This window comes from Xenopus laevis, chromosome 9_10L (assembly GCF_017654675.1).
Source record: "Xenopus laevis strain J_2021 chromosome 9_10L, Xenopus_laevis_v10.1, whole genome shotgun sequence".
NCBI classification, from domain to species: domain Eukaryota; kingdom Metazoa; phylum Chordata; class Amphibia; order Anura; family Pipidae; genus Xenopus; species Xenopus laevis.
The window spans coordinates 63334131-63348101 of NC_054387.1; the positions used below are offsets into that span (position 1 = coordinate 63334131).

The 13971-nt window shown below is 39.2% G+C and overlaps 2 protein-coding genes across 8 annotated transcripts in view; one reads left to right on the forward strand and one right to left on the reverse strand.

The window, feature by feature from the left end:
* Positions 1 to 567: 567 nt before the first annotated feature.
* Positions 568 to 9100, reverse strand: cnot9.L (CCR4-NOT transcription complex subunit 9L homeolog). 2 transcript variants are annotated; one of them, NM_001091681.1, is given in 8 exon segments: positions 568 to 1360; positions 2421 to 2512; positions 2634 to 2732; positions 3113 to 3222; positions 5303 to 5412; positions 6328 to 6443; positions 8021 to 8200; positions 8961 to 9073. In NM_001091681.1, coding segments are annotated over 8 exon segments (900 nt in total). In that variant the 5' UTR covers positions 8985 to 9073; the 3' UTR covers positions 568 to 1191.
* Positions 9101 to 9374: 274 nt separating this feature from the next.
* The window catches only part of usp37.L (ubiquitin specific peptidase 37 L homeolog), a 30874-nt gene continuing 26277 nt past the window's right edge, over positions 9375 to 13971 (forward strand). For all 6 annotated transcript variants that reach the window (XM_018235740.2, XM_018235741.2, XM_041576000.1 and 3 more), the window contains exons 1-2: positions 9375 to 9514; positions 12489 to 12680. In XM_018235740.2, coding sequence (XP_018091229.1) covers positions 12525 to 12680 — 156 coding nt within the window. In that variant the 5' untranslated portion in view covers positions 9375 to 9514; positions 12489 to 12524. The remainder of the gene's footprint in view (positions 9515 to 12488; positions 12681 to 13971) is intronic.

The window sequence follows — 13971 nt, forward strand, 5'->3', positions numbered from 1 at the left end:
CATATGTGAGTTTAGAGTTTAATAAATAAAAACTAACCAAAGTTCTAATCATTCCTAAAGGATTTTTAGAACCATATTTATCACATTGGGAGTTCTAACTTTCATCCATTGATAAATACAATTCTAAAAATCCCACAGGAACGACTAGAATGTGGGCGAGTTTTTGTATATTAAGCTCTACACAAATCTGCCCCTAAGCCTCCTTATATTTATAAGAATAGAGCTGGTAGGTATAACCTGCAGGTAGATTCTGAGGCCTAGGATATGGAATTTCAAAGCACCGGAGAGCAATAATGTTCTTTCTCATGGCAGAGCCAAGAGACACATTTTATAATGCCCATGTTCCTTGATGACAGTTTTAACTCATTAACAATGGAAGACTGTATTCAGTCAGCCCTAATATTTAGCATTACTGCTTCAGCCCTTGAGTAGTTAATGATGTGGACATCTATTGTGTCCTTTAACGGTCCCATTGTATAGACTCCAGCTTTTTGATGCAATTCCTGCAGCTCTGTTGTATAGGAGGTCATGAAAAACATTACATTTACGAAATTTAAAAGCCACTGCTGCATTAAGAAATACATTTATTAAACAATTTGTCCCTAAATGGCCAATGAACAAATGCTTCAAAATAACAAGGCTGTTCTATGACTTGTAGTCAAAATCTTGCAGAAATTGTTACTTGCATGGGTTCACAGTCCGTATTGCAGGAAAAGCTTGTGCTGCACAAAAATCTGATGAAAAAGAGCATATATTCAATAGCGGAACTTGCCCTAGTGTTTGGAATAAGCTGAAGCACAGGAGGAGAAAAGGCAACCAGTGGAGGACTGATCTATCGCTGGCCATTAGAGCTAGAAGACTGGTTCTAGGGAACCCAGCATGACAGACCATGACATCCCGCACCATGGCAACAGGGTACACCAGACACAAAAACAGCCATCTCTTAGACCTCATGATACTATTTGCTTAGTTTATGGAGCAGTCCAATTTTATTGCTGGTGCCGAGCTCTGTACCCTTCTTGACTTGTTTGGTGGTTCACCTACTTTTAGACGCAATGCAGCAGGACTATACCAGGAGGCAAGCAAGAGCAGTGCCAACATTTTATTGTCCCATTATATTCCTCTCCTCGTGCTGTTTGCTCTGCAAACTGAACAAGCTGCTTCACATTTTTCCTCCTGTTTGTGAGGATATTACTGGGGAGGCAGGGGTATTCCTCTAGGGTCAGTGACCTGACCTTCTTGCAGGTTCTTAACAAGCTGTGCCAGCCAGCGCTTGGTTGTGGTATCATCCTTGAGTACCTGTGCAAAAGTGGTATCTTTCAGCTGGTCAGGTAAGCACTGCCTCAATGCCTCTCGTGCTCTGGAATCAAAAGTGTATATATATATATATATTTAATCAATAACAACTGAATAATTATTTTGCTTAATAAATGTATGTAGTTATATATGAACTATCTAATAAACTTCACTTCATTAAACACTATGGAATGGAAGCCTATTAATATTAAAAGCAAAATTCTGATACAAAATATACCCCACATGCAACTTCCTGGGTTTCACGGGAAGGATTAAGTTGAGGACATATTTGGGGAAACATGGATATGAATGAAAATGGGAAAGCAACGGTTAAAGGACAAGGCAAGCCTTTAGTATTGTTTTTGTCCATCAGTTAAACACTCCTTTGATGCACTGAATCTCTAACTTTATAAGGCTGAAAAGCGCTTCATTTGTTTGCATTCAGCCAAAATGTTAATGCCTCCTCAAGAGCTTTCCGTGCAGCCATGTTACATTTGATGAAGTTTGAAGATGGTGGGATGCACCACCTCTGCACATATGAAATTTTTAACTCGTTCCTCTGACCCACTATAATTGTTTCAGACCTGTAGTGTAGTGGTAATGCCCCTGCTGGCAGGTATTGAGGCAGCCAAAAGGAAGGAACAATCATCAATCTCCGCTGTGGAACACTAACAAACAGCCTGCAGATCAGTGAAGTTGTTTCATTTTGGAATTCTTTAGGTTACTCGATCAGTCTACTCTGCAATTTGTCCTGTTCTGCGAAAATTCCACTTCTCTGGGAGACTCACTGCACAGAATCCTATTCTTGCTCTAAGACCGCATCTTCATGGGAGATTGAGTAGAAACAAGTCAGTGTTTTTTTTGTTTAAATGTTACAGTACTGTGTGAAAATGACTTGAAGGAAATACAGAGCGCTGCTAAAGTTATTAAAGTAAGTCTTTTAATGTAAAGAAACAAGTTCATTGGGCTTGCCGTGTCCTTTAAATATGTATTAAAGATAATCACATAGAGCACAAAGCACCTCATATGAACCCAACAAGCAACCTACCTCCAGAAAGCAAGAGAAGAGACACAGTATAGTATTAAGCTGTAAATAGAGGTCAAAGATTTTTTTTTTGTTGTACCTTGGATTATCCGAGAGGCGGAGGTAACAGCGAACTACATGTTTCAGCAACCTTGCTGATGGCTCCTTAGAAAGTTGTAGAACCATTTTCCCCTATTAAAAGATTAAGGCCATCAAATTGTTAGCATTTAATGCAATGTATTATGGTACAGGTAAAGTCATATGGGAAGTAACTCCAGTTTTATGACATGCAATATGAAGCATGGCTACTTACCAAAATCATTGCAACATGAGAAAAGCGCTCATACGTTTGGCAAATATAAGCCAAACCTGTATCATCTAGCAGAATCTTCTGTAGGATAAAAGTGGCAACCTTTTATAAAAAAACAAAAAAAACACATTGCTAAAGTTTGTAATCAAAGAGAAATAGATGTTTTAGAGTTAACAATACACTAAGTAAGCTGGTAAATAAGACAGTGGAAAAACAATAAGGTACCGTCCACAAGGGGTCCAAAAAAATCTTTAAACCAAACCTATATCTGCTAGAACAATGCATGTTGTTTTCAAATGTGGTAGCAAGAAATCTATTTTACCATGCATTCCCTTCCAGACATGGCCCACAAGCACCCTACAGCACTATCTGTCTAGAATGTCCCTTTCCTGAACCCTAAGAGAACTAGTGAACAAGGTGAACAAGCCCTTCCATGAGATTTTAAACTCACAAACTAAAGTAGACAAATATAGAGAACATACTGTTTTGGAGAGTTCACTTCCGGACTCCATAATACGTAGGCACAATGGGATTATTTCTGTGGTAAGAAGGAAGTTTATGACTTCTTGTTCATCAGTTTTCACAAGTGCACCTTTTAGAAAGAATTAAGAAAAAGAAAAAAAGCTAATTCACAAACAATCAAAACAACAAAACCAGAGACAAAAACAGCATATAGAGAATAGCTAAATGTTTTATAAGCCCTATAGTGGGTTTCTACTTGCCTCACATGACTATGATAGCCGGTTCCCCCATGTCAGTATCTCCACTCCTGAATCCTAACTACACCAAGCCAATTTGCTATGAAAATATTCCAACAAAACCTGTATTATAACAGTGAACACAATGTCTCCCTGCATCTTAGTGGTGTTTTACCTGCCTAAAAGACTTCTGCCACTGCTTCCCCATATATTAAGAAGAAATTATTTTCTTCTTGGTTTGTTTTACTCAACCCGGTGGAAAGTTTTACTGACCCAGCCTGCAGTTTCATGCTTGCATAATTCACAAATATTAGACATTGGGACAACAACATTATCTTTCATTTTGTAATTTCTTTACAAATAGCCTGTAGGGGGTAAAAGATTCACCAGCCAAAATTTTCTGGAATTAAACCAAAGGGATTCTGTCATAGGAAACATGTTTTTCCCCAAAACACATCACTTAATAGTGCTGCTGCAGAAGAATTATGCACTGACATCCATTTTTAAAAGAGCAAACAGATTTTTTATATTTCATTTTGAAATTTGACATTGGGCTAGACATGTTGTCAGTTTGTCATGTGCCCCCAGCCATGTGCTCCGATACAATTCAGTCACTTTTTACTGCTGCACTGCAAGTTGGAATGATATAACAGAACAATGGGCAGCTTGCCAGATAGCAGCTCCCCAACACTGTTGAAGAATTCAGTTGGCAAATTGTAGCAAGTGGGCGAACAGGCAAAACTGCCTATAATGCCTCCCAACAATTTAGGGTGGCTTCAGGCATTTCTCAGTCAGCTAAAATACACACAGTATGCACTTGTACATAATGGCACATTGATTTGTGTGAACAATAACTCCAGATCCTTACTACATTATACAGCAAAGTGCAGAAGTAGTGGCACCCGAAATACATTGAATACAGCGTGAATCACTGGGAACTTTAGCTCCACATACATTAAATATAATGAGAGGCAATGATTTCTGACACCCCAGACTCCCATACACTTCCAAAAAGCAGGTTTCCCCAAAGGCTGGATAATATTTCAGAATTGTAGAAATCAAAATGAATTTCAGAAATCATTTGCATTGCTCCCATGCCCCACCTCGTGATAGACATGAGAATAGCACCCAAGCAGGCTATTATTGGATTTAAAGGAACAGTAACATCAAAAAATTAATGTTTTAAAGTAATACAAATATAATGCAGTTTTGCCCTGCACTGATAAAACTGCTGTGTTTGCTTCAGAAATGCTACTATCGTTTATATAAATATATAAATAAGCTGTTGTGTAGCCATAAGGGTGGCCATTCAAATGAGAAAAGGCTCAGGTTACACAGCAGATAAGCTCTGTAGAACATAATAATGTTAACTATTTTCCACTATTTAACCTGCGCCATTTAGCCTCTTTTTCAAAGCAGCTACACAGCAGCTTGTTTATATGAATTATAGTAGTATTTCTGAAGTAAACACAGCAGTTTTACCAGTGCATGGACTTGAAAACCCTTTAATTTTCTGGTGTTACTGTCTTTCTGAAAGCTCCGAATCAAGCACAATGCAAGCACTGAGACAGCTGCCTATACACCAAAATTACAGCTAAAAAAAATACATTTGTTAGTTCAAGGATAACATTTTAAATAGTAGAGTGAATTATTTTCAATGTAAATAGTGAATTTAGTAACATAAAGTACACCATACAAATCATGACAGAATCCATTTAATAATTTATGGCATAACAAGAAACAACCCCTTAAATTTGCTCATAACTTTTCACCTAGACACACAATACACAATAATATTATACTTGCAAAGTTGCATAAAAAGTTGTGTAGAGGCCCTTTAAAGGAGAACTAAACCCTAAAAATGAATATGGCTAAAAATGCCATATTTTATATATGGAACTTATTGCACCAGCCTTCTCAATAGCAGCGATGATCCAGAACATCACATTTATATTTACACTTAAGGTTTCTTACCAATGACTCCTAGGCTGGTAAGTCGCAGGTACTCAAAGGGTCGAGTCTTGCTGACTGTGTGCAAGAAAGGATACAGGAACAGAGGAATATGGGCAGCAAGAAACGCAGATCTAAAATAAAAATGCCTAGATTAAGTCACCTGGATATCATACTTTAGAAGCAAATTTAAAAATTGAATTGACAACAGTTCTATGTAATAACATAAATGCAAAAATAAATTTAGCTATAGTGTATTGCACTGCAGAAAAATGCCCATTCCCGTACCTTATTCTGAGTGTATGCCTATTAGAGTTAAATGATTCTGGTTTATTGCCTTGTTTGGAAACTTCAAACAAAATACATTGAAACTAAACAATGGAAAAGAAAGGTGGTTTGGTTCTAGGTCAAATTATACAACTGCGAGTTAAAGTAAAGCTGATGCACAGTAACATAGTGAAATGATATGCAACATTGCAAATTCTAAGTATAGCAGCAGACCAGATATAATACTTAGGATATATATATATATATATATATATATATATATATATATATATATATATATATATATATATATATATATATATATATATATATATATATATATATATATATATATATAATACACAAAAGCCATGAATATCCTGTAAATTATATCCTTATAAACGGTGAGTTCTGATGTCACCAGTTATAAACGGTGAGTTCTGATGTCATTTCTGTCACATGACTCACCGAAACTTGTGTATTATAATAAATAAAGTACCCCCAGTTGTAAAATATGAGGATATTAGAAGTTACCTTGGAGTTTCCTGACCTGTATAAAAACACTCGGCCTTCGGCCTCGTGTTTTTATATGGTCATGAAACTCCTCGGTAACTTATAATATCCTTATATTTTACAAAAGGGGGTACTTTATTCACTATATATCTCTATATCTATCTATATCTATCTATATATTATTTATTTTGTCCCCCACACACACGTGTGCAGTTATCAATTTTCTTTTTTTTAATTTGACATCATACAATACAGGTCATGTGATTTACCTGGTTTCTGGGTGTGATGCCACACACTGAAGTAGTGCCAAAGCATTGCAAACTCTGTTAGACTGATGTGCGGTCAAAGTTGGTGGATTTATTGAGGGATAGATATTAACAATTTCCTGTGGTTGAATGGACAGAAAAAGATAAAATTAGTAACCATAGGGAAAATATAAAAAAAAAAGATGGTACGAATATAGGTAGCTGTATTTGCCAGTGTATGGGGGCTTCCGACGGGTCTTTCCGATCTATATCTGGCCACAATATTGATTGGGAAGGTTTAAGTTTTAAGCCGACCCACCCATCGGAGCCCATTGCTCCTCATTGTAATCCAATCCTTCGGCCCTAGGGCCGAATGTTCGGATTACCCCGATATAGCCCTGCCGTTGGTGGGCATATTGGTGAAAGATCTGCTCGTTTGGCTATGTCGCCAGACGAGCAGATCTCTTCATGTAAGGCCATCTTAAGATAGGACAGAATTGGTACTTAAAGAGGACAAAAAGATCTTTCAGTCAAGAATTCCAGATGAAGCAGTATAAATCTGTCAACTACTCGAGTTGCAGCCTCAGCAAAGTCTCGATGTCCCAGGCACCTGGTTGGTGCTTGGTTATTCCACTTGCAATGACTGATATTTGTGTAATCTCTGAAGAGTGCTTGTGCTGAAATTTCTTTTTGGCTATTGTTTTAAGTTAAAAAAAAAAAAATCTATGGTATTTGTTATTACTTAAAGGGGAAGGAAACCTAGTTGGCGCAAAAACCCTCCCCCCCTCCCGTGTGTTGCCCACCCTCCTTCCTCCCCCCTGGCCTACCCATCCCGCTGGGCAAATGCCCCTAACTTGTTACTTACCCTTCTGCGCAGGTCCAGTCCAGGGAGTTCACAGACAACATCTTCTTCCCGCGATCTTCTTCCTGCTTTGACCGGCGCATTTTGCCGGTACGATCTACTGCGCATGCGCCAAAGTACTTTGTGACTTTTGTTGCATGCGCAGTAGATCCGTACCGGCGAAACACTCCTACTGCGCCAAAATACGTTCAAAGCAGGAAGAAGATCGCGTGGAAGAAGATGTTGTCTGTGAACTCCCTGGACTGGACCTGTGCAGAAGGGTAAATAACAAGTTAGGGGCATTTGCCCAGCGGGATGGGTAGGCCAGGGGGGAGGAGGGAGGGTGGGCAACACACAGGAGGGCGGGAGAGTTTTTGCGCCAACTAGGTTTCCTTCCCCTTTAAGCTAAGGAGGGCAAAACGCTACTCTGTGTTTGGTCCTTGCAAGGTAGATAATTAGATTACCAGTATGTAACTCCCTCCCTTTCTCCTTTGTTATGACTCTTTCATTATATTATATAGTATGTTCAGCACAAGTTTTATTCATTGCACATATTAAGTACATGGTATATTGCCCCTTTAAGATAGACAAGAGGATCAGCAGTTAGTAGAAAGGCACAGATTATTGGATGACCCTCCTGACAGTCATTATGCACCATCAAGTGAACACTGGTAAATGCAGAATTACTTTTCTTGGTGCAGAAAAGTCTCATAGTGTGAAATAATAAAGTCACATCTGAAACGTGTGTGAAATTCATACATTAATCTGTGCATACTACTGACTGCAGTTTCATATAAAGACATTTTTTAATCATTATGTTTAATGTTCCTTTTAAGGCATATGTGACTGATAAAATCCAATATCTGCAAAACAAACCTGTAGAAGTGCTGCGATTGTGCCAAACGAGTGCCACAACATAGGCGCAAGGTCTGGAACGGATTCTCTCTTTTTGCTGAGCTCAAGTAAGGCATTCTCACGGGTATCAGGGCTGGACAATTCATTAATCCACTGATATATTTTCTCTCGATCCACCTGAGCAAGAGCTGCCGGCACAGGCTAATAAAAAAGTAACATGTATGAGAAATGACAAGTATACATGGCTTATGCATGCATTCACACACACACACAATGAGCTTGATTGGCCAAATACTGACTCCTACATAAAAGAATGAGCTGAAAACCAAAGTTAATTTGTATATTCAAATAGGAGGCATTTTTATAAAATGCAATATTTGTGTTCAAATAAAGTTGCCTTCAGTTGACCAGAATTCACCTGATGTTAATTTTTGAATGGATAATACAGAATCCTGGAAGAAACTGCTGACATATTGTACAGGACTCCTTAGCCATTGTAAATGAACAAAACGTTTCCTGGAACATTGCATTTCTTATATTATATAGAAATAAATAATGCAACAGGAGAGACTTTCCTTTCATACCAAAAAACGTAGCAGAATTCTGGTTATCAGTAATCAGTTTGCTTCTTGTACATTATGCAGTGCACAAGATACAAACACTGCCTTTAATGACAATTGCAAGTAACTTTGTAGCCAATGCCAACGTGGAATGAAAGTAAAAGTGAGGTAATATGAAGTAACAGAATACAGATCACTTTCAGGAACTTTCCCTTTACAAACTCGGAAGCAATAATAATATCCGGACATGCTACGACCGTCCAGCTCACGTATAAAATGTTTAATCTCTTCACACCTGGACTGACACATATTCCTGAAATGACCCCGCTCCCACCGGTTTTAATTGACCCTCCCTCCTCTCCCGAAGTAGCTCCTACTGTGGCCCCTGAGGACCTACTCACCGCCGCCGTGGCCAGGCTGTGCATGTTCCCAAGCCCTCCTTTTTTTCAATCAATACCGCTCACTCCCCGCAAATCCGTGCACTACCCGCCCCTTCCTTCCACGGAATCTCTCCGCAACAACCGGAGCTCCGCCTCTACTCAGAGCGTCATCAAACTGCGACACACAATGGTTTTCAAGTTACGGCCACTTCGAACCAAATAACGAAGCTGACATATCGTGTCACTACTACGACCTGTTCCCGGAATTCTTTAACGAATTAGGCTACGAGAAAGAATCCCCAAGGCACGTAGACAGAAAGAAAACAGACCCCTGCGTCATCACTCTGTTCCACGCGTCGAAAGTGATGCAGACGTCATCATCCCGCGTTGTGCTTGGTGTGCGGCGCTGGAGGTGACGTCACGTGTCCCCTCTGGCTGTGGCGCTGTTTGCTGGGAGAGAGAGGTTGTGCTGATTCCTAGGTTCCCGCCAAATTAGTGCTTGCGCATGACAGTCCGCGCGCTGAGAGAACTGGAAGAAGAAACGAGTGCCCGGGTGGGCAGTAGAACTAGAGAAGGTGAGCGGGGGAGGCCAGCTGGGGGATATAACCTTAGTGAAAGGAATGGTTCGCGCTTAGTGTTTCTCTGCTTCTCATCGTTCTGTGTAAGAAGCGCGTCAATCCCCCAGCATTCTAGGCATCCTCCTGGTGCTTTTCCACCACAGCTCGTACCATTAGGACGTATAGGTGTAGCTGACAACAAACAGGATTGTCATTTGCCCGACCCCTTTGTAAAACCTATTGGAAGTATCTGGGAGATGTAGTTGTACCACAGAAGCACTCTATGTACCTCACTAGGACAGCATGGGAGCTGTAGATCAGTGTTGAGAGGTCAGCGTCGAAAGGGAATTCTGTCCCATGTCGCATTTCGGTTTTTAAAAGCAATGGCTTTCACAAGTGATATTTGTTAGGCTGTTTCTATTTTCTGTACTGCTGGTTCTAACTTCCGAAAGAGTGTCGCAGAAGCCAGCTGATCAACTGCCCTGCAGGAGAACTGGCTTGTTTCAAGAGTCAGAACAAGTGGTCAAAATGGAATAAACAAATCGTGCGTTCAATAGAAGCTTTAATCACTTGTTATAGACATGAGAATGAATGAGGACCAGCACATGAGGATAGTGAGGCACGTTTTGCAACCTACTGGTTCACAGACATTATGTACTGAGAACAGGGCCGCCATTAGAAATCACGGGGCCCCATACAACAAATTTTTTTGGGCCCACCCTGGCGCCCAAGCCCACCCCTGATCCCGCCCACTCCACATCACAATTAAAAGACCATACAGACATCAGCGCTAAAAAAAGTAACCCCCCACACATATTGATGGTCAGGGCCCCCTTATAAGGTAAAAAAAACAAACAAAAAAACATTGGCGCCATGCCCCCCCATAAGTTTTTTAAATAAAGCATTGGTGCCCTTACAAGTTAAAAAAAATTGGGCCCCAAATATAATTTTTTAAAAAAAACCTTTGCGCCAGGGCCCCCCTTACAAGTTAAAAAAAATTGGGGCCCCATAAAATTTTTTTTTTAAAAAAATCGATGGCAGGGGCCTATAGTTTATTAAAATAAAACATTGGTGGCAAGGGGATTAAAAAAAAAACCCCCACATTGGTAGAATTGAACTCGTGGCTTCAGGACTTCAATTATATCTGTTTTCGTGACTTCGGTCTTTTCGCCACTTCAGAACTTCAGTGTCGGCTCCTTTCGTGACTTCAGGTCTTTTCGCCGCTTAGGATTTCGTATGTTCGGCACTTCCACATTTGGCTGTTCGGGACTTCGCAAGCAGAGGCACGGCTATGGAGCGGTCAAGGGGGGCCCGGATCTTCGAAAAGTGCTGCACTGCCGGGCCCCCCTTCAGCCCCGGGCCAAGGACACTTGTCCCGCCTCTCCCCTCCTGATGGCGGCCCTGACTGAGAATATCCTGGAAATATTTCAAGACTGAGCCCCTTGCCATTTCTCCAAGCCCCTCCTAGTTTAGGAATCACTGATCTATGGCATAAGAGTAGTTTGGCCCATTTCCCATGGAATGATCGGATGGCTGTGTTTTATGTGTTTTGTGCGTGTCTGTCATTGTAAAGGACTGATATTATTCGCATAGATCTGATGCAGAGCTTAATGAACCAATGAATAGTTTTGATACGTCTACTGCATTTTAGATGTGATTGGTTGCTATGGGATCTTTCACTTGAAGCTATTTATTGTATGTTAGTAAATTGGTATCTTAATTCTCACATACAGCTAGTTTGTCTTTACAAAATTGTTTGCAGTGTTGTAGAGCACTCCATCTGGGTCAAAGTAATTTAAGTGATTATCTTGACCATGTAACTTCACTTACAATTTGCTGTTCATGTGCTTCAAACCCTTACCATGTATTTTTATTGTTCGCCAATATAGGTATCTCTTCTATGATACTTTTGTATGTATTTGTGTTTTTTTTTTTTTGTTGTTTTTGCCACTGGATAACATGGTAGCTCCGTTTTTATTCTGTTAATTTTCAGGGTTTTCTTCTCATATTATCTTCCTACACATGTTGCTGGTGGATCAATGCACTTAATTATAGTGTCACGTCTATCAAGTAATACACATATATTTATTGTTAACAATAACTAGATTTCATGGCAATATCAGCTTGGTTTTTAACATAACTGCCCATTTAAAGCGAAACTCGCAAAAACAAGCCATCTGAACATCACCCTAGGAGTTGAGACATCTTTATTTCCAGAAGTCTTTCCAAGCCCAGAGTTACTTACCTCAGCCAACCCTGCAATATGTATAAAGGGTCCTGTCTGGTTGTTTCACCTTCACTGGACTGGACGAAGTGCAGTCCTTCCATAGGCTGGAGTACGGTTTTCATTTGTAATCCAGCTTGACAAAAGGATTTAGCACCAATTCTTCAGCTCTCTGCCCCCTTCATGAAATGCCAGCGGTACTACTGGGATTGGGATGGCTTGAGGGGGGCACTTATGGGCATGAAAATGCTGCTTCCTCAACTTATCTAGTAATCCTGTTGCATTCTTATGGAATTTCATGGGAACTCATCAATATTGTTTTAAGAACCCATTCCATAGTAATGTAGCGTAATTGCTATGTAGGAAGAAAATATTGTTTTGAATTCGTATATTAGCTAGTGCTAAACTTTCAGGTCCAAAATGTAGTGTCTGTAAAAGTTGTGATCTTTGTTTAGTTTACCTGAAAATTGTCTTGTGGCACATTAAAGTAAATCTTAAATTTCTGGGTAGGGAATGTGGCAGTTTGTTTGGTACCAACAATTACTCTCTGCTTTCATCCATTAATGCCCACGTTCCATCTTGCCCCTATTTTTTTTTTATCATGTGCCCATATTTACTCTGGAAGTTAAAAAGTAATAAAATAGCATAATACACATTAGTTTCTCTTTTCTTGAAATAATCTCCGTATTTAATTTAGCAATGAAAATGACATACCCAGTTTGTAATTTTATTTTAATATTTTTTTTTATTTTGTTGTTTTTTTTTTAGCATTTGTCATTTGTGTGGAGTTTGTTAAAAATAAACATGGCTTTGCACAGTTTGCATGGTCCGATCCGAATCAACTGTCTCAAAGTTGGAACATCAAAATGGAAAGAGGGCTGTTGCGAAGTTATTGAGAAGGATAACAAATATTCCTTGGTTGTAAATTATAATGCTGGTGGCGGGCCAACAAAATTCCAGGTAAAAAAAACTTTAAAACCCATGTCCCTGCATTTTAACAAAATGTGCTGCATCTTTTTATAGTCATTGGTTTGGCATCATAAAGGAGAGCTTTACCTAAAAATGTTGCAAAATGATGTAGCAAGTGGCAGTCTTAGATGTCGTGTATGTTTTTTATTTCTTGTATTTACTTTTCCATTTTGTCAATTGTTGACCTTTGAGATAACTGTAGAGAGTGATATTCTGAGATAATTTGCATTTTGTTTTAATTTTTTATTATTGAAGGAGTTATTTAGCTTTTTATTCAGCAGTTCTTCAATTAGCATTTTAAGCAATCTGGTAACTAGGGCCCAAATTACCCTAGAAACCATGCATTGATTTGAGTAAGAGACTGGAATATGTATAGGAGAGGGTCTAAATTCAAGGACCCGTAATAAAAAGTAGCAATAACAATACATTTGTAGCCTTACAGAGCGTTTTTTTTTTTTTTTTAGAAGGGGACAGCGACGCCCATTTGAAAGCTGCAAAAAAACAGAAGAAAAAGACAACTTAAAAACTAAATAATGAAAACCAATTGAAAAGTTGGTTTATAACATAAAAGTTACTTTAAAGGTGAACCACCCCTTTAAATGAATTGTTCAGTGTAAAAATAAAAACTGGATAAATAGGCTGTGCAAAATAAAAAATGTTTCTAATATAGTTAGCCAAAAATGTAATGTAAAAAGCTGGAGTGACTGGATGTCTAACATAATAGCCAGAACACTACTTCCTGCTCTCTTGGTTTACACTGACTGGTTACCCTGGCTGCCAGGCAGTAACCAATCAGAGACTTGAAGGGGGCCCACATGGGTCATATCTGTTGCTTTTGAATCTGAGCTGAATGCTGAGGATCAATTACAAACTCACGTAACAGAAATGTACCATGTGGCTCCCCTTCAAGTCGCGGACTAACTATAACTTATAGAGCTGAAAAGCAGGAAATGTTCTGACTTTTATGTTTGATTTCAGTCACTCCAGCCATTATAGATTACATTTTTGGCTAACTAACTATATTAGAAACATTTTTATTTTTCACAGCCTATCTATTTACACGGTTTTTATTTTCACACTGAACTGTTCCTTTAAACTAACTTGTCAGTTCAGTCAGTTGACTGCTAGGGTTCCAGATCTTAGCAAGCAGGCAGTTATAGACGTGTTGGGTAAAAGGGTTGTATACCTTTAAAAGTTTAAGCATGTTTTCAGTCTTTTATTCAAACCACTGCTGGGTTGCTAGGGTGAACAAAGCAGAACAAAAGTCTAACAAATGAAGATC